The sequence below is a fragment of the Zosterops lateralis genome, assembly GCF_965231275.1.
Source record: "Zosterops lateralis genome assembly, chromosome: 4".
In the NCBI taxonomy this organism is placed as follows: Eukaryota; Metazoa; Chordata; class Aves; order Passeriformes; family Zosteropidae; genus Zosterops; species Zosterops lateralis.
This window is the reverse complement of record NC_139765.1, coordinates 26,303,050-26,327,385: the sequence shown is the minus strand read 5'-3', so window position 1 is coordinate 26,327,385 and position 24,336 is coordinate 26,303,050. Positions and strand designations below refer to the sequence as shown.

General features: G+C 43.2%; 1 protein-coding gene and 1 long non-coding RNA gene across 3 annotated transcripts; both read right to left on the bottom strand.

Annotated features, from left to right (window-relative positions):
- Nucleotides 1–6,127: 6,127 nt before the first annotated feature.
- On the bottom strand, nt 6,128–11,780 carry HEBP1 (heme binding protein 1). Its single transcript, XM_083858868.1, has 4 exons — nt 11,633–11,780; nt 11,361–11,499; nt 9,719–9,899; nt 6,128–8,478 (listed from the first exon to the last, which is right to left on the bottom strand). The coding sequence occupies exons 1-4, from the start codon at nt 11,708–11,710 to the stop codon at nt 8,307–8,309; spliced, it is 570 nt and encodes a 189-aa protein (XP_083714994.1). The 5' UTR covers nt 11,711–11,780; the 3' UTR covers nt 6,128–8,306.
- A 1,758-nt stretch (nt 11,781–13,538) lies between these two features.
- Nucleotides 13,539–23,847, bottom strand: LOC310908153. 2 transcript variants are annotated; one of them, XR_014589787.1, is made up of 4 exons: nt 23,553–23,847; nt 17,520–17,654; nt 16,978–17,107; nt 13,539–15,547 (listed from the first exon to the last, which is right to left on the bottom strand). It is a non-coding gene; the product is annotated as an uncharacterized lncRNA (long non-coding RNA). The 2 variants fall into 2 exon arrangements; XR_014589788.1 differs by lacking the exon at nt 17,520–17,654.
- Nucleotides 23,848–24,336: the final 489 nt, after the last annotated feature.

Sequence of the window (24,336 nt, the reverse complement as noted above, 5' to 3'; positions counted from 1 at the left end):
TATTTTGTGCCAAAATGAATCCATTTTTATGCCTATGAAATGACAAGTTGCAAACACTGAATAATTCCACAGGGGCTATTTTTAAAGTACTTGGTGATGCATTTGTTGCTGAGTAGCATCTCTCTGTCTATAGCCATGGGAATAGACACCATTTTTAGCTTCTTATAATTCGGGAGCTGGATTCAGTCCAGAGGGGTTTGTCACAACAATTTGAAAGGCCATTTATGATAAACGGATTTGTGGATTATGGGATCAAATATTTCAGAAAACAATTGTGCTTGCCTTCATATCAGGACTGTCTGGGGAGCTTATATTCATCCCCTTGCTACATGTCCCAGGAGCAGGAACTGCGGTCACAGGGAAATTCTCTCTCAGGGTGGCAGTTCCCAGGATATTTTCCTCATCTCCCTGGTGTGCCTGGTTGTACCTTGCTGCTTTCAGCAGAGTTATCTGGAAGCAGGTTCCTTCAGTATTACCTCAGGATTGTTATGTTCATTTGTTTCTTTTCAATGAAAGGGGAAACATCTAGAGCCTTTTCAAATGCTACTGCTTTAGAATCAGGAATGGGAGTAACTTGAAAGGTGAAACAAAAATCCCCGTCTGTATCTGCAATTTTTTGCTTCATTATGTGCATTCTGGGCTTCCATTCAAAATAAACAAAATTTTAAAGGCCAAAAACTAAATCATATGCTTCAGCAATAAGCCCGCATTTTTCTCTCTTAGTCAGAAATAGCATCATCATGATGAAAAATAGATGAACTCCTGTTGCCTGTTAACAAACCAGCTCTGTGGAGAGCTGTCTCCAGCCAAACTACTCCCCTGGCTCAAGATCTAGCCTTCATTTCTGGATTCAGAGAGATGTCCTGTGCAGCCATTTAGAAGCTGATACAAACCACACCTGCACCTGAGAGGCAAAGTGGGGTACAGGGCACTGCCTGTCCCACATGTGAGCAGTGCCACTGCCATGCCTAGTGAGACGTGGCATGAAGCCACACAGGGGTCAACACAGGGGCAGATTAACAAATACACCTGGGAGGAACAAAACCACACCTGGGCACCCTGTATGCTTGAAACTGCACCCATTTTTTTTCCACCTCTATTTGCTCCAGGCCCTGTTACCCCATTTGGATCAAAACCTGCAGGACAGCTTTCATCATTTTGAAATCAGCTAGGCAGGTTTCCAGCTTGAGGGTGTCTTAGACCAGGTTCCCAAGATGTAGTATCTCATAAAATTGTCATTTCTGTTTCCCCCCACCTCCCTTAGGACAGGGAGGAGCACTCAGAACAGTCTCAGCTGCACTTTGTGCCTGAGGATTTTGTCCCTCCAGGGAAGTAGCACCAAAGATGTCCTCAGAAGAAGAGCATTGCTTTCCACAAAGGCATGTACCAGAATCTTATGCAAAGCAGATGGCAACACAGCAAGACAAGAGTCAGGCAGGGAATTTCCAAGATCTTTGTTCCCTGGGCTCTGCTGTAGGGAGGAGAAGTCTGCCTCAAGGCAGGGCTGGAGAATCTGTGAGGAATCTCTGGTTCCTCTTCTGTGATTTACTGTGCTGCAGCCATCGTGGCACAAGCCCTAAGAGAGGGCTTGTAAGTCTGAAAGGGGCTTGTCAGTCTTCCCACCAACATCCACCAGAGCAAAGGGCCACTGTGGGAGGTACAGGGCACCAAGGACACTGCATTCAACCAACCCACCCTCACACCGCCCTCCCCCGAGACAGCACAACCAAGGCATTGACCTTCTCCTTCCTACACCTCCACAGGATTTCTTTTTCCCCTACAGCCTGGGTTTCCCATACAAAGGTATCAGCATGCAGGTGTGTCATGGGTTACACCCCAGCCAGCAATGAAGCATCACACAGCTGCTCGCTGATTCGCCCACCCTGGTGGGATGGGGAATAGAAGCAGAAAAATAAAAGTGAGAAAACTTGAGGGTTGAAATAGAGACAGTTTAATAGATAAAGCAAAAGCCTGTATGCAAACAAAGCAAACCAAGGAATTAGTTCACCACTTGCCATGGGAAGGTAGGAGTTTCAGCCATCCCCAGGACACCAGGACTCCATCACATGGAACAGTTCCTCAGCAAGAAAAATAACACCACTCTGAACATCCCCCCTCCCTTCTTCTCCCCACTTTATATGATGTGTGGCACCATATGGAATGGATTATCAGCTGGGGTGAGCTGTCCCAGGTCTCTCCCCTCCCAGCTTCTTGTGCACCCCTGGCCTACCTGCAACAGGAAGCAGAAAAGGCCTTGGCTCTGTGTAAGCACTGCTCAGCAATAGAAAAAACCATCTCTGTATTATCAACACTGTTTTCAGCACAAATCCAAAGCATAGCCCCACACCATCTACTATGAAGAAAATTAACTCTATCCCAGCCAAAAGACACACAAAGTGGAAGCAAGGTACTGGAAAATGAGAGGCACAGTAATTACCCCCAAGAAACACCACTGCAGTAACCATCCCCTTCAAAGTACCCAGACTAAATAATACTACAGTTCATGGAAGATACTTCAATGAGCCAGCACATGTTGATTTGGAAAGATGTTCCTTCACAAAGCTGAGTCATAAAGATTGGGAAGGTTTACAATCAGTGATTTAACAGCCTAGAAAGATCTGTTAGCAAGGGAGTGCCCAAAATTGTCATGCTGTACACTATCTTTTATTTCAATGCTTTGTTTTAAATAAAAGGCTTCATTTATTTCATTTGTCTGGGTACAATGCCTTTCAAATTTCAGATCTCTTCTTACTCACAGCAACATTCAATTCTGTTGATCTTGTATTTCACAAGTTGTGTGGGAAGGTGTCCGAATCTTTTGTCTAATCAGAGAATTCACTTCAATTGGTTTTTTGGACTCCAATTAGGAAAGGCCTTAAATTAAACACTAAGGATATAAGAAAAAAATGAATAAGATTGGAAAACACTGCAAAAATACTTGAGAATAGTTGCCATGGCAATCTTTCCCTGCTTTCATGTGCTGAAGAAGACACATCCCAAACATGAACGTCTCTTGGAACCCACCGAGCTTCCAAGTCCAGCCACAGGCAGGGTGGGTGGTGCAGCTGCCCACATGGCACAGGCTGGGCTCTGCAGTCCCACCACAAGGAGCCCCAGAGTCAGGTCACACTGCCAGGGTCACATTGCACATGCAAGGTCATTCAAGTCACAGTGCAGATCAGGGTGTTGCAGCACATGGTATATTGCAGGATGTGGTTTCTGAGATCTTTCACTTCCACTGGTACTTTTAAAAATCTGTGCCTTAGATTCACGCTCCTCAACCCAGTCTTCTCACAGGGACTGCACAGAAGGTACATCTGAGACTTCCTTGGGACCTTGGGCTGCTGATCAGTCAGACTTCACACTCAGTCTAAGAACAGTGCAGCTCCTTTCACCCCAGTCACTCAAATTTCTCTTCATGGGGGCGGGCAGCAGTGAGGGGTATGGGAGTGGCATGCACCAAACACCCACCTAGGTATAGGGTCTGGATGTAGAATTAAGCAGACAGGGTCTCAGAAATCAAGCAGCATTTGTGCTGACCCATCTTCTACAGCAGCTCCCACAGAGGACTAGAAAAAATGCATCTACCATAACTGAAACCTATTTTGTGCAATGGATTCTGCTGAGAGCAAAGCAGAGATTATGAATGAGCTGACAAAACCGGCCTGCTGTTGGCATAGGCACCAAGCAGAGACAGAGTAGCTATGCTGGAAGTGTTTCATCCATTACTGTCAGAGAAGTCACTTTTACCACTGATCCTGCTCTAATAAATCATGTTGCCAAGCAGTTTTATAGAGACGTTATACATCCAAAGCTACTTATGGTCCTGTTAAAAGAGATGCATTTCTTTTTTAGCTCAGCGTGGCTGAAGTACTGCCACAGAAGAAAGAGAGCTGCTGCTCAGAGCACTATTCTAAAAGAAGTATTGTTGTAATTACAATAGGGAGGGATGACGTGAGCTAGGAGCCACAATCTTCCTCCTCTGACCCATTGCCTTGTGGCAGCATTACAAAACTGAAAATTTGTGACCATAAGCACGATAGCTGCTCACACACTCTTTGCCAGGGGGATTGATGAAAATGGGGAAATAATGATGTTGCTTCCTCATTCACCATAGATCACCCATCCCCTCAAAGTGACTGGAGTATTATAAGTCTGGCATGATGTATATGGACAACTTAACCAATTAGCTCTTTTATAAAGGCTGTCATCTTCTTAATGCAGTGTTAGATATATTAAGGCATGTGTCTACAAAGTAAAGTATTTCTTTCTGAAGCTAACAAAGCTCTCATTCTAGCAGTCTTAAAACTTCAGTCTGCAAATGTTCTCCCCGTGGCTGCATTCACTCTAGTGAGTTATTCAGTGACTACAGAAGCCAACCAGTAGATCAAAGTAGCTGGTCTACACACACACACTACATTAACATACATTTATACCCATATGCATGTACATATATATATATATATATATATATATATATATATATATAGGGTTTGCCACGGTTAATATCAGCAGGAAAATTCCTTACTAACAAGTGGAGTAGCTTAGGAAGGTTGTATATCCAGCACAGCTAAATCTACATAATTCCCTTAAAATTATGCTTTTAAATTTGGCTCTATTTAAACGTAGCCGTTGCTGTGGCCAGTCCTGTCACTATCATACCACTACTTTGCATAGCACCGAGAGGGCCCTGCCCAGCTGCTAATAAGCAGCAAGGGCACTTCTGTCTCTGGAAGGCAGTGATAATTCCCAAGGCCACTCCCCTGCTGAGCCTGTCCAGCCCAGCAGGCAACACAGGCAGCTGTGGAGTTGTTCCACTTCACTGACAAGTGAGACGATGGGAAAGGGGCCACAGGCAGCAGTGCAGTGTCTGATGCACAAACCAACATCCCAACAACCCAGCAAGGTGACCTCCAGCAGCGCTGGGTGGCTTCAGCATGGAGAAACATTCACCTTTCAGTTTCCCCAGCACTATCTTCTTAAATCAACACACAACAGGCAATATCATGGTGCCCTGTCAAACAACTGAAAAGCACCAAAATATCTCCATTTCAGCATTCACTGGAGACAGAAAAGGACACTGCACAAACACAAGCAAGGAAGTCTCTAGGCAATCTGCTGCACTCTAATCTCTCAGAGAACAAATACTGCAGAGGATGGAGATTTTTTTTTTTGTTTTGTTTTAACATCAGTTCAGGAGTCAATTGCATGTGTTTGTGGCCATGCTGGCCTTGGTCAAAATCCAGAACACACCTCTGACTTCTGTCCCCAGCACAAAGAGGTGGCTGGAAATCCTCCAATGTCAACAGCAACTCTGGCTGTCCAAATAAACATTCACTTGCAATTACAGAGGTGTATCAAAAAGCTGACTGACCCAGCTGCCTAAGGAGCAGAGAGACAGCCTGCTGGAAACTCTCAGACAAAGAATATTTCTATCCTTCCATAACCAAGGAAGGATAAAAGGATGCCATGGATAGTAACTAGCTTATTTCTAGAAAGCAACCTGACAAATGCATGAGATAAAATCTACCTGGGCCCATCAAGCACAATTACAAAAATCCTTGGGCCATATTGTACTAGAGATAGGGAAATATTTAAAGGAGGTCTGAGCTCACAGTGATACTGTTCACATAATCTTGTCTCAGGTGTCCACTACTGTCCATCACAGGGACAGGGCACTAAGCTAGATGGACCTCAATGGGACAAAATGTCTAACATTTCTGGATCATAGATCATGGTGAAAAGCAGTCATGAGTATTTGCCTGAACATTGATGTGTTCACTGCCTCTGAACTCCAGCCACAGGAACACATAATTTTCCTCAGGTAAGCGGGCCCCCTGTTCTTAAATTAACACAAATACATCACTCAAAGCCTCTCAATGGGTGGAACAAATGAAGGAGATTATTTCATCAACTCCTGTCTCTCACGGTCAGATAATGCAGGGCCAAACTGGGATACCCAAAATAGTGATGTATTGGAAAAAGCATTATGACTATTTATAAATGCTGTGACATGATTAGTACCCCAAACAGAAAGATAAACTGGCAACCTACGGTCTAGGAAATCAACTACTCCCACTGAGCTCACAAAGTCAGAGAATCAGCATAGAAGTTGTAAATCACATTATTTTTTATTTATTTCAAAACTGTAGAAAATGCAAACAAAACACAGGCATCTTTGTGTGTACAGAAAAGGCAATTCAGTTTGCATAAGGCTTTGACATTATTTAACAATGTTTACGAAATTCTATCCTGCCTGCCTGATGCAAAAGCCCTGCAGTAGCAGGGCTGCACAGGCAGAACCTACAGATGTTTACTCTCACTGTTGGGTCTGAAGCTCTTACTCTCTTCAGAGGATATGCATTTTATAAAAGAACCTCACCATGCTGCTGAGCTGTGCCGCTCTGTTTATACCAGCTTTATTATTGGCATTCATAACATCTGAGTTTTCACAAGATAAATTTCAAGGTTTCGATCATTGAAGGATATTCACCACAGGTTGCCAGACTGTATCCACACAAGCTCCAAAACAAACCTGGGAAGGCATAAACTGGACAATACTGTGCTCCTCCATTTAACCCACACAGGTTAGAATAATCTGGGACATGAATGGTCCCTTTGGAGTCACATACAAGCTTAAAAGGGCATTTGCTGCTTCAAAAATTCCTTCGGAAGCCTAATTCTTTGTCTTGGTTTCTCTTTTTATTCTTCCCCCCCTGCACTGCAATCATTAATCACAGCCAATAGCTTTTCCCCATCATTGTTTTTGTTTTTTGTTTAATTAAATGATATCTGCTCTTTTTACCCATCCTGAACTAGCTGCTCTTGCACACAGGTGACTGAAACTCTCATGAAGTTCACAGCAAAGCTCTTACATGGCTCAGCAAGAGAGAAAAGGAAAGCACATCTAAACCTCAGGTTTTTTCCTTTTACTGCTGAAATTTGTTCTCAGAAAGTAGATGCACATGCAACAGCTTGACCAGCCAGAAGCCAAGATGCCATCTGACAAATGTCTCTTTCAGCTCCAGGGGAAAACGGCTTTTGAAAAGCACCTGAACTGTGGGGCACTTAATCACCAGAGGACCAAACCTCTTTTAGTGAAGGTAACGAATTATACACACCCAGTAGCAGGGTGTGTGAGTGTTCCCACTATTCTGCTGTCTCCCTGGCAGAGCCAACAACTAAATTGCTGGCTTGATACCTGACATTTCAACATTGCCACTCTTCCTGAAACATGACCCACACTTGCTATTGTATTTGAATTTTCCAAAAGGCTACTCATTATTAGACCTAAGTCCATGTTTTCCAGAACAGCCATGTTTTTCCTTTTCCTCCTCTAAAGAAAACAGTTGGTCTGAGTAGCCCTTCAAAGATTGACACCTTTTAAGAAAAGTTTTTTAGATTAGCACCCATGGTAGTTTCACCATATGTTCATCATTCTTCAAATGCACCCTCAGATCACAAGTAATAAGCATTTGCTTTCTTCTCAGCCTTGCATTTCTCTAATTCAATTAGATAACCACACACATTTCTGCTTTGGCCCTTGCTCAGGCTAGTTTTAAAGAAATGTTACATAAAAGTAATAGGAAGGTGAGGAAACAATCTTGAGGTCTCTAGGACACATTGTCCAGCTGCCAGCTGAGATGAATACACAGCAAACACCAAAACATCTCTCCTCAAACAGAAGAAAGGTGCAAACAGAATCTGGATCTTTCTCTGAATGGCGTTTCTCAGACACGTGACAGAAGCATTGATCTTCTGCACACTCTAAATTAATGTAAAGGATGTTTATTTTCACTATGCTGTGCTGGCAGCAATGCCTGTGTCCCTTTAGATTGCTTGTGAAATGGCAAAGATAAAAGCAGCATTTTACAGCTGCAGCAAAATGAAGGAGATAAAAAAGTCTGTATGCACTTTTGTCATGCTCCCCTGCCCATCCCAGGTGAGACCAATAGTCTGGCTACATTTGAATGTGACTTCTGTCAGGCACCAGTCAATTAAGTACGTTTAGCTTTCTCAGCACTGAACTCTGGAAGCACAAAGGAGATAAAAACAAGCCATGGAAATATCAAGAGAGTCTGTGTGGCTGAGGACCTCATCTGGAATGACGGAGCAGGACCATCAGGAGGGTCAACAAGTGTTCTTCTAGAATGACTTTTATGGTCCATAAAAGACTAAGGCATAGGCATGGAAAAAGGCAGTGATAGTTTTTTGCCTCTGCTGAACTATTACTTTATTTTAAAGAGGACAGGGACATAGTGTGGGGACGTTATCAGTACAGGGCAGCACCACGGGGAGCCACATGTTCACTCCTTCACTAACCAGATCTCATTGCGGCGTCCGTAAGGCTTCATAGGGGGGTCATAACCATTGCACAAGTAGAAATCCTTGTGGTACGCAGCATCGCTCCCCAGAGCAGCCTTCAGCTTGGCAGCATAGTTCACGTAATCTACCTCTTTGGCATAGCCACCAAACTGCCTGCAAAGAAACCAGAGAGGTGTTGAGCAGTCCTGGCAAAGCACAGAAGGAAGAGAGAGAGCCACATATATAGCCATGGTATATTTAGACACGCATTTTCATCCAGGCCCTGCAACATGCACTCATACATGCACTGTTCATTGTGAAGCAGCACACTTCATCAGATGAAGTCTCATGGATGACACAGCCAAGGTGCAGTCATCCATTGGGAGACCCCAAAATGATCTCTCCAAACAGCCCCATGTATGTCAGTAAGTAGAATGGCTCTGCCCTGTGAATCAGCATCATATCAGAGAAACAACTTTCTAAAACACAAGGTTATTCCCAAGTCAGCTCAACCCACAGTCCTCACCAATGCTGTCAAACAGCCATGTTTACTGTGGTGTGAACAACCATCTGCTGGAAAGATCATGAAGGAAAGCCAAACTCTAGCTAGCTCAAGAAAAAGGGGAGGTAGGAACAGACAATTGGCAATTACAGAACATGATGCTATTTAAAAGGGGTGGACTGAAATGGGTCTGGTTTATGTCAACCTCCCACCAACAGGAACTGTTTCCACATCAGCCTGCACCTCACCACCCTCCCTCAAGGCCAACGTTTGAGACAAAACAGGCTGATATTGCAGAAGTGGCCCACACCCAGAGCAAAGGCCAAGCAGCAGCTAGAGGCAAGAAAGAAGTCAGTTAGAGTGAGCCAAAACAGTTCAAGAAAGTACGCAGGGGAATCTCCAAAGGGTAAAGACAGGGTGAAGAGCTATTACAATTGTGATGCTAATTTGAGTCCAGGCTGTCAGTCAACAGCCCAAGACATTTAAAGGTGACTTGAAGCAATGCAGTGACTGCTTGTTTCCATGGTGGAGTCTGGTATGAGTCCATCTGAATGAGGCTTCAGTGGACAGCTTGATGTGAACCACATCAAAGAACATTTTAAATGACTATGAACAATCTGGAACCCAGAAAGTGGGAAAAACAATAGATTCATACAATATGAAACGGCACAGTATTTTTCTCCATGTTTGTTTACCCAGTGGAAAAAAAATGCATATTCCAAATCAGTGCAGCGTGACCATGGCTAAGAAGTGACAAAAAACACCTGTCTTCAGTCTAGACATACTCCTCCATCTCCCTCTGCCACATGCACCCCTTATACAGCAAGTCACCTTGTAAAACCAATACTACTCTTCAGAGCAGCCTAAAGACCTCATCACTTCAGACTGGAGATCCCAGGATGCATTCCTTACGTGGAATAAATGGTCATCTCTTGTCTTTCTTCAATCTTAATGCTTTCATCAGTAGGACGAGGAGGGTTGTCTTGAAACTGGCTTGGGATCCGCAGAGAGACTTTCACCTTCTGCTGAAAGGAGCCATCTTCAGCAGGAAAAGCAGTGATGGAGACAGGAGCAGTCATGCCCATTCCAACCCCTGAAACAGACACACAGACGTTACTAAAGAAGTCTAGATTCTCAGGAACTCACAAACTTAACAGGGAATTCACAAAAGCTAATTTTAGTTTTGGAAAACTTCTCATATGAACAAACGCCTTGTCAGGAGTGAGCTCCTCTGGAAAAGCAGAAGAACCATCATCAGGCTTCTGGTTGGGCCAAGCTCTCTCTCCACACAAGGAACCTGGAAAGTGTCCCTCTGGAATGCTTTTTATTAATGGAGCTGCTTTTGTGATTCTATGAGACAGTGTTCTTCAGACAAATCAGCTGTAAGACAGCAGGGTCCGTAGCTCCAGGGCAGGTCAGCAGCACGTACAAATCAACATCAGCATTTCAATTAATACTATCTGCACTTAGTCATGAGCCCACAGCCAATACTGGGTGACAGGAGCTTTCTCTTAAAACCTTCCAAATGCTTCCAGACATACTACAAGTCCAGTGCCCCAAACTTCAGTGCTGTTATGGCTTTCAGCAGGACTGTCCATACTGTCCACACTCCAGAAACAGCATGATTTTCCCTACTCATTACCACCAAGTACCACATGGCACTGAAGACAAGTTTTCTTCACTCTTCTTGTAGCAGTAGGGAACATCTAAACCTTATGATAAGGCAGCCATAAAAACAGTTGAGATCAAGGCATCTTTCTCATTTCTTTCCCTTTGATGTCATACCTGTGTTTGTGTCACGTTACAGAAGTCACCCTTTCTACTACAACAACAGCAATCATCAGCTTTCCAAAACTGTTGCTGCAAATACCATTTCTCACGGCATCCTACTCCTATAGAGACTACACTAGTCCTTCTACTAGATGCTGGAGAAATGTGTTCAAGAACATGTGTATGCCTCAGAGCTACTCTGTAGTTTTCTCCTGCTATGAATGGTTAAAATGTGAACACTTTAGTAAAATGAGAATTAGAAGCAATCACCTGGAAGCAGTGCCATAAAACATTACAATATACCATTAGAAAGGAAGCTCATTGTTCATTACCCTTTCATGAATAAAAATAGCCAGATAAAATATCAAGGTCATAACTGTTATTTCACTGCCCACAAAGGCACATCACAGAGCTGAACTGTCCCAGATACCCTGGATTTCATCAGCTACTGCTCGCCCAGGGAGCTGTGATGGATACATGTCTGACTGTCCTCGTGTAAGACCAGCTGCAAGGTAACTCATTTCTGTTCAAACAAATAATTTTTGAGATTTCACTCTGAAAGAGATGGCTTATAAGTGGACTCATAGCATGAGTTGGCTGGGTAAGACTTAACCTGTTGCAGGTTTACTTTATCCAGTGAGGGGCCATCCCCTTCAAAGGCCCCCAGTGCCAGGAGCCACAAGCAAGGCGGGCCTGCAGTGCCATTGCCTCCATCCATCCTGCTTTCACCAAGCCTCAACCACAAATACCCGCCAAGCCCTGCGGGGCAGGCAGCATCTCTCACCCTTGTCGTTGCTTCCTCCGACGTACTTGAGGAGCTTGACTGCCCCTTCCTTCGAGGCTTCGTCGAACGGCTTCCCCACCAGCTCCACCGCCGCGAACCTCCCGCCCTCGCACGCCCTCTCCTCGTAACTGACCTGGTCCTGGGGAAGGAGATGGGGATGGAGGCGCTGCCAGGAGGGACGCGCTGCCCGGGGGTGACACCCGCTTTCCCTGGCAGCGCCTTAGCGCAGAGCGGCCCGGGGAACAGCGCCGGCCGCCCGCCCCGGCACAGACCTTCTCGCCTTTGCTCAGCAGGCGGTAGGGCCATGCCTCCACCGTGCTCAGCAGCGAGTTCTTCACCATGCCCAGCATGATGCCGCAGCTCGGCTCTGCCCCGCTCGGCTCGGCTCTGCCCCTGCGGCTCTGGCCGGCTGGGCTGGGCCCCGCTGGCAGGGGTGGGAGGGCCGGAGCCGCCCCGCCCGCAGCGCGGCCATCGCCCCCAGGGCGCGCCCGAGGCCGGGGCCGGGCGGGGACACCGCCAGCGACTGCCCCGGAGGGTGAAGTGTGGAGGGCGCCCAGAAGTGTGAGGAGTCATGAAGTGCGGGCAACAGGTGGTATTCACCTCTGGGAGACAGGAAATATGAGAGGGGATGTGAAAGAAATGAAATACAGGAAAAGGGAAGTACTGGCAAAGCGTGCCAGTCATGCACAGTGTGGAAGGGCACTGTGCTCCTAGAATTGAGACATCATAACCTCTTGTTTCATCGGGCTTTTGTGCTTGGTGGGGTGTTTTGTTTGTTTCGGTTTTTAATAAGCAGAATTAAAGGGGAACATAGTTTTTTTTTTTTAAGGAAATTGTCTGTGTCACTGGATAGTGTAAGCTTTAGATGAGGGGTAAATTTTAGAAGTTCCTAATGATACTTGATCTCCCTCCACGGACCACCCAAGCTGGTGTTTTAAACCTGTGTTTAGAACTTCCATCCAGATCCTTTACCAGGAATACATGTAAATGAAGCAACAGAAAGCTTAGATGGCTTCTGTAGCTGGATACATTTATATGCACAGAAGACTTAAATACCTTGTAGACAAGTGTTTTTTTGCTGTATAAGGCACGTCAAAGGACAAGTGCCAGTTAGAGGAAGTGCATTACCCAGGATCTTTTAAGAAGAGGTTAGCAGAAGCAGAAATCACGTACCAGTCCCATGAATCAGTCCCATGGGTCAGGGGCCAGCTTCCCCAGGCAGATGGGATAGAGGCATCTCTAGTTGCTCAGCTGGACTGCTGCCTCCTCAGATAGAAGGTGAATAGTGACTAAGTAGGCTGGCATATAACCCTTCTACCCTCTTAAAGGGCAAAAAATAAAATTATAAAAGAAATAGGACACTAAAACTTTTCCATCTAGAGAGTATCATGCAAAGGCAAAGAGGTTAAAGAAGCTGGCTGTTATCATCTGAGCAAACAGGCTGTGTTCAGATCAGAGAACTGGGCTGGAGCTTGGCATGGGCTTTCACAGTGTTTGACAGGGGCTTCTATCACTGGTGACAAGGTCACAGTCTAGGAATTTATTAACCATTTATATAACTTGGTTTATTCACCATTATGCCAGAAATTACAGAATTTTAATATACATTGCATGCTGCAGCTTATTTGTTCTCTTTTAAAGCAAATGGTGACTTTCTCCATTGTGCAGAGGAGGCTTTGCCAAGACTACAAACTTGCACATATCAGGAATACATGGCCTGGGTTAGACTGAGGGTCCATCTTGCCCTGTCCTTTGTCTCTGGCAGAAGCTGGTGGTGGACATCTAGGTATAAAGTAAAAGTATGCAATGATCTGGTCTGGCCTCCACTACCAGCCATCTGTAACTTGAGGGACTTAGAGAAGTCTCATCTTTCTGTTTCAAGTAGTCCTCAATTTATACAACTTCACATTGCCTGATAAAATGCTTGTGTCTAAAATACAGCCATGAAAGCTAACATTTATGTTGTACTCTTCCTCCAGATAGACCAAAATAACCAGCAGTCCCTACAGCCCCAAGCAAACCATCCCTTGGAGGGATCAACAGTCTGTGCAAGGATGCAGCTGTTGGTATAGCGCAGCCTAGCAACTCTGAATGCAGAATAACAAGAAGTTAGGGGCCTTTCTCTCCTGTTATTCCTTGTAATTTATGTAAATATATTCTGAGATCAAAATGCTCTACATTTCCTGAGAAATTATGATGACAATTTCAACAAAGGCACAATTGTATCCTTTTATCAGCCTTTTCACAGTCTTGATTTTTCCCTTTTCTAGCTAAGCAGCATTTCAAATTCCCAAACAAAAGCCAAAGAGAGCCAAGTTAGTTTTGTTAGTTTCTGAAAACCTGAACTCAGAGAATTTACCTCAGGGAAATAGTTATCAGATTGTCTCATACACTGCTCATACCACCCCCACTCAACTAACTCCCAAGTTGCAGCTAAAATTCTTACTGTGTTAATTCTTCTGGTCTATTCTGGAAGATTTAATATGAAACTAGTTTTTTCCCCCTTTCCTTTTGGAGGTTATTGTACTGTCACTGAATTTCTTTCCATAAACTCAGACTTTGGGAATCCTTAAATAACTAGGCTAGCCTGCATCCTCACTGTGACTGGAGAGTGTTTTCAAAACAACTGTCATGCCAGACATTCCCACAATCATTTAGACATAATCCATTCTTTATTTGTATTCTCATAAATTGTTTCATCCAGACCTTAAAGACAACCTGTTTCTTTTCCTCTCTGGCTCTCTTTCTTTTGTTTCAACACATTTCATATACACAGTTGACTGCAATGCTAAATGGAAATCTCTGTATTGGATTTATCTTTAGAGACCTGAAGGGCAAGGCCACTCTATCCTCCATTTAGCACATAATTTGATTCATGCACTCTTTTTTATCACCAGCTTTATTGTCAGGAAGACACAGGCAAAGACAAGCTGAAGGCAGAGTATTCTGAGTAATCTCTGAGGGACCAAAGTCTTTGGAGAGTGTGGTTATTAATTTTCTACAGATATTAATTGTGCTAAAGGATGTTGGGAAATGTCTGGAGGTCAGTGCTGGCATATGGAGAAAATATGAACTCTGTGAACTAGACACCAATTGAATTGTTACTTGTGATTTTGGAGACTGAAGAGTCTCTTAAGCTATTTTGGAAAATCCTTCCAGACACCTATCTTTGCCATTAGGTATCTAAATAGTTTTTAAAGAAAAAAAAATTAAAAATAAAAATCCCTTGGTTTCCATGGGTCTTGGCAAAAATTAGTTCAATGTGCTTTAGAGTGCTGGAAATTCTGAACATATCTACTGAATAACACCATTCTGAATGCACAGTTCCAGGTAGCTAGAAAAACACCCTTTGCAGAAGGTGGATGTTCAAATTTGGCCCCTAGCAATTGATATATCTTCAGTGTTGAAGCATAATATACAGACCAAGGTTATCCAGCCCTACCCACCATCTGAACATATGAACATGGACAAAAGGTAAAGGCTATATTTTGAAACATAACTTCCTCTCCCTCTCCCTGCCCAGCTGGAAGTGCCAAGCACTAATCCATCTTTCTGCATTCATCAGTTGTTCAGCACTTTTGAAGTTCAAATTCCCCAGCTGTTTCAGATTGAGTGCTTTAAAAATAGGGCAGAGAGAGAAATTCACCTGATCTTTATAGAAGAACCTTCCTCTGGTAAGCAGAAAGAATGCTTGTATAGACTAAAGGTATTCACGCTCAAGTAGACTGAGCTTGTCAACTTTTTTTTTGCTTGGGACTCAAAACAACTATCATTAAAGAACAGGTACAGGTTTCGCCTACTGACCTAGGTTTGGAAGACAGCAACAAAATGCAGAAGTTCTGGTCTCCTTAGCAAAGCTGACTTGTATGTGTGCTTTACTTTTTTCTCTCTAGCACTCCCATTGAGAAAGGCTTAAGCAGATAAAAAAACATAATAAAAATATCCCTTTTTTTCTGGTAGAGAATTAAGTGCTCTGAGGTTTCCTGCGAGCATATAACCTTCTCCTATGTGTCAGGAGTCTCCGCAGCTGAGTATTTCCACGCCTGTGGCTCTGCAGAGCATTCAGTCGAAGGGGGAGGACAGTTTTGCTGATGACATTGAGACGTTCGTTCAGTTCTTCCAGCCTTTTCCTTATCGACTGGACTTCCCTCACAAGGTTGTCCACAGCTGCAGAGACAGGGTGGAGACTACAAAGGGAGTAAAATAGAAGAATAACTCAGTTTAGGGAGTGTTTCTGAGCAATTAATTTACAATGATCTTTGTTACTTTACCAAAGTAATTTACCCTGACCTTTGTTTCTAGCTGGGTAAGGGCCCTTGATGATGAAAGAGTTGCAGGCAACCACTAAAACATGTTTCAAAGCTACCCTGCTTTTCGGTGATGGGAGTTCATCTGAAGGACCCATCTGAACCCTGGAAAGCACAAGCTTCAGGACCAGCATGAGCAACATGGTCTTTCCACCACCTTATTTTAATAAGTAATAATTAACTAGGAGTACACATGGAGGCTAGGCCAGTGATTCCCATGGAGTACTGTTAGTCCTCAACATTTCTAATGAACCAGTCTGTGTCCTTGCCAGCAAACTCGTAATTCAAAGCCCAGTACAGGATATATGGCTGGATAGTCTCATCACATCTTCCTGTACTAAAGTTAGAACATTCCAAATACAAGACTTAATATCACCACTGATAATCTGAGGCACCAATGAATTTCAGCACTGTCAATGTGAAAGTTGTGATGAATTCTGTGCTAGTAACAACAGCCACCATGCAGCGAGGGAGAAGTCCACTTGATGCCAAAGGCCAATGTATAATCTATGAAGCATCCTTCTGAAACCCTGATTTGCACAGATACCATGTGACCACCTGCCCAATGCCTTTTTTATTCTTCTAGCCTTTCCTCTTGAACTGGTTCAATGTAACATTTGCAAACCTTTTTTTTTCCTTGTTCCTAAAGAGACCAATTAGTTATGGAAGACAGCCGCTTTACTTGCTTTATAAACAATTCAGATTAAAGCAATTTACTTGCTTTATAAACAATTCAAATTTAAGTGATATTAGGTTTCTAGTAATTCCCAGTATTCCCTTTTCTTCTCTTTCTTTCTCTGCCTTGCCTACTCTCTTTCTGGAAATATGAGATTGAAGTAATTTTTGCGAGTTTGTTCAACAATTAATAACTCCTGCAATGCAAAGAGGGAATATGATAGCATGAATTACTGAATAGTTTTCTCTGATCTAGGTGTTAGAGACTGAAATAAAAAAAAAAACCATCACAGACCAAGCCAGCTGCTTTTCTCTGACCTGTGGCCAAGCCCATGTGTGGATTTGTAGAACAATTCATTTTTTTCCAGGCTGTTCTCACAAGTGTGAGCTGCCAAGTGCATTTTCTTCAAAAAGACTCTTGTAATACAGTGATGGCAATTCAGAGTGTTTCACAATAAATAATTAGCAGTGTATTGTTTACTAATCCAAGCTGGTAGCACAACAGGTACTGAGACAGTGTGTTTTATTTCCCCCCAGCTGAGAAATATGAAAATTCATCTTTAAGAAGATGAATTCTTCTCAAGGAAGGACACCCAGGAGAGGACTGAATCCCACCTCTAGGTGAGAGGAATTACCTGGAGAACTCAGGCAGGAGAGCATTTGGGTTGTTCAGCAGGGTATGCTTCATTTGCCAGAAGATGTCATTTCCCCATTTCTCAAGGGTTTGAGTAATGCTGTAAATACCTTCTATGTTGACCTTGTCAGCTAGGTAAGCAGGATGTCCATGGAAGAGAGGAAAACAAATGTGTCAGCACAAGAAAATACAAGCCAGTGCTCTGAGTTTGATTCCATTACCCATCACAACTCAGTTGCAATGAAATGCCAAATATTAAACACATGGAGGACCTAAATCAAAAAGCAGGTATCTCTCCCTCACAGTGTAATTCTCTGCCTCCAGATGCCCAGGTTTTCTGGTGTCACTGGATACCTCAGACAATTATTTCTAAAACCATTTTTTTTCTCCAGAAGTCTCAGCAGCTACCCAGGAATCAAGAAAGAGCAGTCATGTATGAGCACTGTCTATCTCAGTCCAAGAACATAGTAAGTGAATCTGCATCTCTGAGTTACTGAACGCCTCCCATGCTGAACCATCACTGTGACTTCCTTCTCCTCCTACCGCCTTCTCTGTAGTTCCATTTCTGATGCTGGTCCAGAAAATCCTCCTGAGATTTACTGCAGGGCAAAAGGATGAAGAGGAGGAAAAGAGGAAGAGTCATGATGGCTGTTGTAGGATCTTGACTTCCCCCTGTCTCTGTGGAGACAAAAAGTCTTGCTGAATGCTTTATTTCTTTTTTCTTCTCTTTCTCCACTTCCCATCTGTCATCACAACACCAAATTTCTCTTTGGTGATGTTTTTATTTAAAATGTTGTTCAGAATAGGTTTTACAGATGCACAGGAACTTTTTCACAAGTACCAACTTTACTTCCTTTTCAAGCAACAGATGCTTCATCAACCAGCAACATCTGGGGAAGTAGCTTTGCTGCCTATGTAGTTGTGTTGGGACAGCACCATATAGCTACAATTGTTCTAGCAGTGTCAGGAGGAGGTACTACAAAGTGTGGAAATCACTGCAACCCTACTTTGTATTTGGGAGAAACAAGGTAAACAACCATTAAACAATATATCAAGTGTCTTGTAGTGGCCAGAATAATAAAAAAAAAAAAGTTCTTTTTCATCTGATCCACTAAACAGTGGCAATATCTTAGATGCTGCCCAATGATGGAACCTCAAAGGTAACCACCCTCCATGTACTATCTCCACCTTGCCCTGCTGTCATGGGGGTCAGTTCCTCTTGAGCAAAACTGCAGAGACAACAGGCCATGTATATGAACTAATGTGAATGCTTACCTAACTCCTTGTTTTCTTTCAAGTTTACCATCATTTGCAAGCCCAGGAAGTCAACCCTAACCTACATGCCCTCCTGGGCAAGTACTGTCTCTAAACATAAGAGGATAGATCAGTCTCTCCAGAGCTTATTCATGCTGATTTGTTATTCTGTCCCAATAAATTAGTCCCTCAGTGTTGAATCTGGCATTTTAATTAAAAAAAAAAAAAAGTCATGAACAGCTGTTCTGCTAGAATTTGGCTGAAAATATCCATTATGCACATATTGTACATAGCAAGCAGCAAAAATGCATCGCCAAATTCATGGAGTTTAGTGATGATTTCAGTCATCTGTAGTCACAGTGGTGGAGGGGCTCATGTGAGAAGCAGGCACATCCAGAAAATCTGAATTATTCTCTTGTTCAGGTACATGCACCGAAAGCCTAAGATCTCACTGCAAAATATGAGGACATTAAATTTCTTTTTTAATATAATATAACCTTCATCTCCTGACCATCCGGGAAGAATTCAGTCATCTCAAAACCTACCAGAAGCTGTAGCAGATAAAGCAGTAAATAAATAATTCCTTTCACTTTGTGCCTTTCTTACATTTGATCACTGGTTCATTTTAATTGCAACTGCATTTATTTTTCCACTATTTAAAGTATCAGTATGAATATAGCCATGCTAATGGAAAATGTCATAATACTTTAAAATCATTACTTTCCATCTGTCAGGATGTAATTTGTATTTAGTATTCTTCATCTAATTGGAATATTCATTTAAAGGAAAAATAAATTACCTTCTTCCTGTCTCACACATGCATACACCTTTTCTTCCTGCTAAAGCAGAGCTGCCAAAATAAAGATCTTTAAGGTCTGATGATACCACCAAGGCTCATAATGAAAAGGTCTTCATGGACCTTCTTGGAACCGTTTGCATTGGCACCATACCTCCTTCACCTCTCAGCTTTTCAGATAAATGCAACAGCCCTTACAGCTGTTTTTTCCTCTCTTTCTTTGAATGACTATGCCCTGCATATGCCTTTTTAATCTTCCCTGATGGAAAAGGACTTACCAGACACCTATGTGTCTAATTGCAAATTATTTGAAAATGCTGCCAGCATCAGGGAGACAGTGGGCTTCCAAGCTAATTGGAAAACTTCCTGAAGAGATTGCCCATTCTTTATCTTTTCCGCTTCCCACTTGTTTCAATACCCCATAGCTGGGATACTTCAATCTTTCTCTATTTGTTAAAAGTAGGGTGGTAATAAATTCCACCTACATCTTATACTTAAAATCCACCCTGCTTGAGCTCCAGCTTTTTTAAACATCAGGTGTCCAAATGAATCACAATACCCACATGTTCTGTTTGCAGGGCCCCTCACAGACCAGTTTCTTTGTAGCTTTGCTCCCTACATTCCTGAGGGTCTAGTGTAATTTATTATCACAGGTAAACATCAGATTAATAATAATCTTTGAAGTAGATTCTTGTACCTCAGGCACACAGAAAATGAGCAATCTTCCCTCTCTCAGATGGAATTGTAGACAGCAAATGGATATTCACTAATGAGTTTCCTAGCTGAAAACGTCTGTGGGGTCATCTGTAACAGGAACCAGATCCCTGGCCGATTTAAGTATGTCTTCTGCTCTTTTGCAGAGTTGCACTGAAAAGCACAGGGTACAACATGGATGGACAAGCAGAGAGAACTTTCTCACCTCCTTGGATGGAAACACTCCTAAATGCAGAGAATAACAATATCACCATATTAACTTTGTCATTGTTACTATTAATTACAATAATGTGAAGTGCTGTCAGAAAATTACATCACATTTTGCCTTTGGAGCAGGGTAGGTTCAGTGATTCACTGGACATTCCATCTGCAGGCAGAACACCAACATATTGTAATGATGCACCCCACACCTCCAGTAGGTGTTTCCAAATAGGGAAAGAATTTCAGTTTACCTTTAGACATTTTAGGAAGTGTAGCTGGAAGGTTCTGTGAGTTTCTCATTGTAACTGTCTCGGAGCCAGCACAGAAGTGTGGACTGGGCTCCAGGAATGTCTGGAGTTCATCTCATTGGGCCAAGCACCAAAAAGCCCACCTAAACTGTTAAGTACTAAAGAGAGAACAAAAAAAATCCATGCTTTTCAGGTGTTGTAGCAAGTAGGAAACTTGTCTTTGTACTGTGCTCGCCTTTGCCTTTGTTTTTGTATTATTTTCCTTCTTTATTAAGACCTTTTTGATTTTTTAAGACACACTCAATCATGCTGTCTCCTAATTAATATTAGCTATGTCTCTGCAAGGCTGCACCCTCAGAGGTGTGAGTAAAACCCATAACATATTTGTGTCATTATTCCACAATATTTTTTTCATCTTTTAACTTTTTGATTCCTCACTTCAGCATGATAAAAGAGCTCAGCTAGCTTAATATCCCTGATCACAGCCCACTGGGATCAGCAGTTGTGCCATTCAAGCCAGAATCCCTGCCTCAAAGCAAAGGAGTACTGCCGGTATTTGAACTCCCATCACTGTCCCTCTCCCATTAACCCCTTTGGTTTCTTGTTGCTCCATTTCCAGTGCTCATTCTTCCTCACAATGTACTGGGTAACCGCAACAGGCCCTAAGACTTCCTTGGGATCAGCCTCAGACTTTGACAGCTGGGGTCAAGCATGATTGAAGTGTATCACTGTTTGTGGGTTGTGATGCCTGCCCAGGATATGGGGCATTTGCCCAGGTTACCTGCTTCTAGTACCAAATACAGCTTCATTTCAGAGAACTGTCTCTCCCCTGAAGCCTAAGGAGAACACACTCATCCTACTGCAAACGTGAGAGGTATTGCTTTACAAAGCAAAGCTTGCCTGCTCTTGTACATCAAGAGGGCTTGAAACCTTTCCCTGTACTTCTGACTGCTCTGAACATACGCCGTCTCCTGAGTGCATCACCATCCCAGTGTGTTAGCTCAAGCCCATACTTGCTTTGAGAAGATGTTGTTGATTAATCAATCCCTGCAGGATTTTTATGTAGGATTTTTTTCCCTGCATTTGACTATTGAAATACAAGTGAATTACATTCATGCTTTTCATTTGAGGTCTGTTCTCCTCTCATAACTTTTTCAAGTTCCTTTTGAGCTACTCCCAGACTGAAGTTAAAGAGTGATTCTGGATTTTGAGTAGTTTGCAGGGAAATAAAATATACTTCTAAGTGAATGTCTTAGTTTGAAAGACAGCTGTCTGCTAGGGAGGAATGGAGAATACAAACCCCCTCCCTCTGAATGTTTATAATTTTGGGATTAAGGGGCTCTCAGGCAAGGATATGAAGGATAGGAATTAACAGTTCTTTACTAGTATGTGTAACAAGGCAAACAAACAACAATAACCATGGCATTAACAACAAAACAGAACCAGGAACCTCCTGAGGGCCTTCTCAGCTGACACAGGGAGGGATGGAGGAGAGGCTTTGCTTCACAAACCCTGGGGCAGTCTGATCCCGGTGCCCCTGCAGGACTCTGAGGAGCACCAAGCTGGAAGGGCAGGGATGAGCAGCAATCCCGGGCTGGTGGATGAGATGTCTCAGAAGCTCCCTGGCGGTAGCTGGAGCTGCGGGAGGTCCCAGCGGGCAGGGGCTGCGGGGCTACAGCGGAGACAGACCCGGAGCAGCGGCGGGGCCGGGACAGCGGCGGCCCAGCTCCAGCAGGGCAGGAGAAGGCGAGCTCAGAATTCCTGGACACACGAGCAGACGGTGGCAGCCCCTAGGACTGGACTCTAGTGATGACAGTGAATTTTCCCCCAGTAAGCAACAGCTTGACCCTCCTCCTTCCGATGCCGAGAGCGAGAAGTGTAGCTCTCACTCCAGTGATAATGGGTATTTAAACATCAAAGTATGTTTAAGATTCTCTATTTGGTAAAGGATCTTAATAGGTAATAAAGCTATTTTTGCAGACTGTTGGAATTCCTCTCTATCTTTTTTTGCTTCTATCTCTTTTATATTCATTGCAGTATTTTAAGGTTATATTACTTGCACACACCCAACTAAAAGGTTCTGGTTTATGTATTAGGTTCAAGACCTTTAAGTTTTACAAACCACACAGTTTCTTATTAAAAAAAAAAAAAAAAAAAAAAAAAAAAAAAGCATATTGTAGCTGCATACAGTTTCTAATGCCAGTTCTGTGAGACTCCCAGCCTGGGACCTTGAAAGATCTCTGAGCTTTTAAGGAGAAAGCTGCCAAGACTGCGAGTCCAGAACAATCAAAGTATTTGCAAGCTCTACTTGCAAAGCGGATGGCATTTGTTAGCTCGCCAAGCAAAAAGAAAAAAAAAAAAGCATATTCTTGTAGAATTATATAATTGTGGAAAGATAATGAAAAAAAATTAGAAAAAGATTAAAAATTGGATCCTACAATACCACAGTGGTATAGCTAGAATATCATCTGTTTCAAAAGTCTGTTATAAATCCATCATCTGTTTCAAAAGTCTGTTATAAATCCATTGTAATGGAATATTCTTCAGTTTACGTGTGTGGATATAATGCTATATGTTGGTAGACATACACACTTGGTTTGAGGTCAGAATAACAATATGTAGAAATAACAATATCCTGAATTTTTCAAGTTTGGCTACAAATTTGAGTTAAATAGTGCTTTTTCATATAACTTAGAGTTACAGTGCTCATTTTCTATCTGGATGTTGTATGAAAGTGAAGAGCATCTGAATCCCTGAAATAGCCTGTCCACCCTGTCAAACAAGGAGATCTGATTGATAGCCCTGATGGCAGACAGATAGGGTGATGTTGTTGCCAGCAGTCAGCCATAGTGGGGATAAAGAAGAAAAAAAAAAAGCCATCCAGGTGCAAAGCACACATCTGCTGCAATACATCTCTAAAGGACTGTTGGTTTTGAGGAGGTAATAGTCACCTTCTTCCTCTTCTCCAGGTGGGCCTGCTTTTGTCTTACTTCAACCATGCTTGGTCCTTCCTCTTAGGAAGTTTCCTCTCTTTCCTTAGACAGGCACACACAGATCTTGCACTCTCCATGTCTGCCTGTCTGACAGTCTGCCTGACTCTAAGGATTTTCTTTCTCTTTCTTTCTCCCTACTTCTCTCACTCTGCACAACCCTGTTCACCGTAAGAACTATAGGCAGCAATCCTCCAACCTCCACGTCTGTGCCAGTCTGCACATATTTCTTCATCCCCTGGCTCTTCCTACAGGTCCCTTTAGAGTCCCTCAATCCAACAACTTCTTTCTGAGGTGTATGGATCTGTTTCCTCCAGATGAAGAAACAAAATATTCCTGAGAAAGAAGGCAGAGAATTGTATACAAGCATTACCTTTGCTCTCGAGGCCAGTTCTTCTGTGATGAAGCTTCCAAATCTCTGCCTCCCTGCTCTGTTCTTCCCCTTACCACCCCCTCTGCATTTCAGCTTGAGACGAGTGACGTGTCCCTCTTCGTTTCCCTGCTTTCCACATTTCCACAGTATTTCCATGGAGCCTCCTCCAGCTGTACCTCTCTTACCCCTCCCTCCGACTCCTGCAAACTAGCCATCTCTCCCCACACGTGGGAGCCTTATGGGAAGGAAAGCCTGAGTGATGGAGCCCTTCTCAAAAACAGCTCTGTCTCCAAGGACACCCATATTATCTTTGCCTCTGGTTCTTTTGGGCAGCTCTCAACTGCTGGCTCTCTGGCACAGCTGTATAACTTCATGTATTAGTCACAGTTTCCACTATGCAGTGCTTCTCTCTGGCTGCTTGAACCCTCCAGCCACCCAGCCATGAATTTGTTCACTGCGTCCTTCCTGCCTTTTAACTAACATGCCAATTAATTCCCTGCTGATTAGTTCATTCCTGATGCGCTCTGCCAAATCTATTTCTAGTGGAATAAACAAGAAGGGATGAATCGGCTGCAGTGTTGTTTTTTTCCCTTCACCCCCTCCCCCAGGTCTGCACTTGCCAAATCAAACAGGCTTTGGTCTAGTCAGTACTTAAGAAAGAGATTTCCAAACAAATGCAAAGTGTTAAAGGGATGAATTTTGTGAAGCAGGGGGTGAAACCCTGACTCTGGTCCCATGTCCATGTCAAACTGATATTTTGCTTTGATTAGAGAAGATGTGCAGC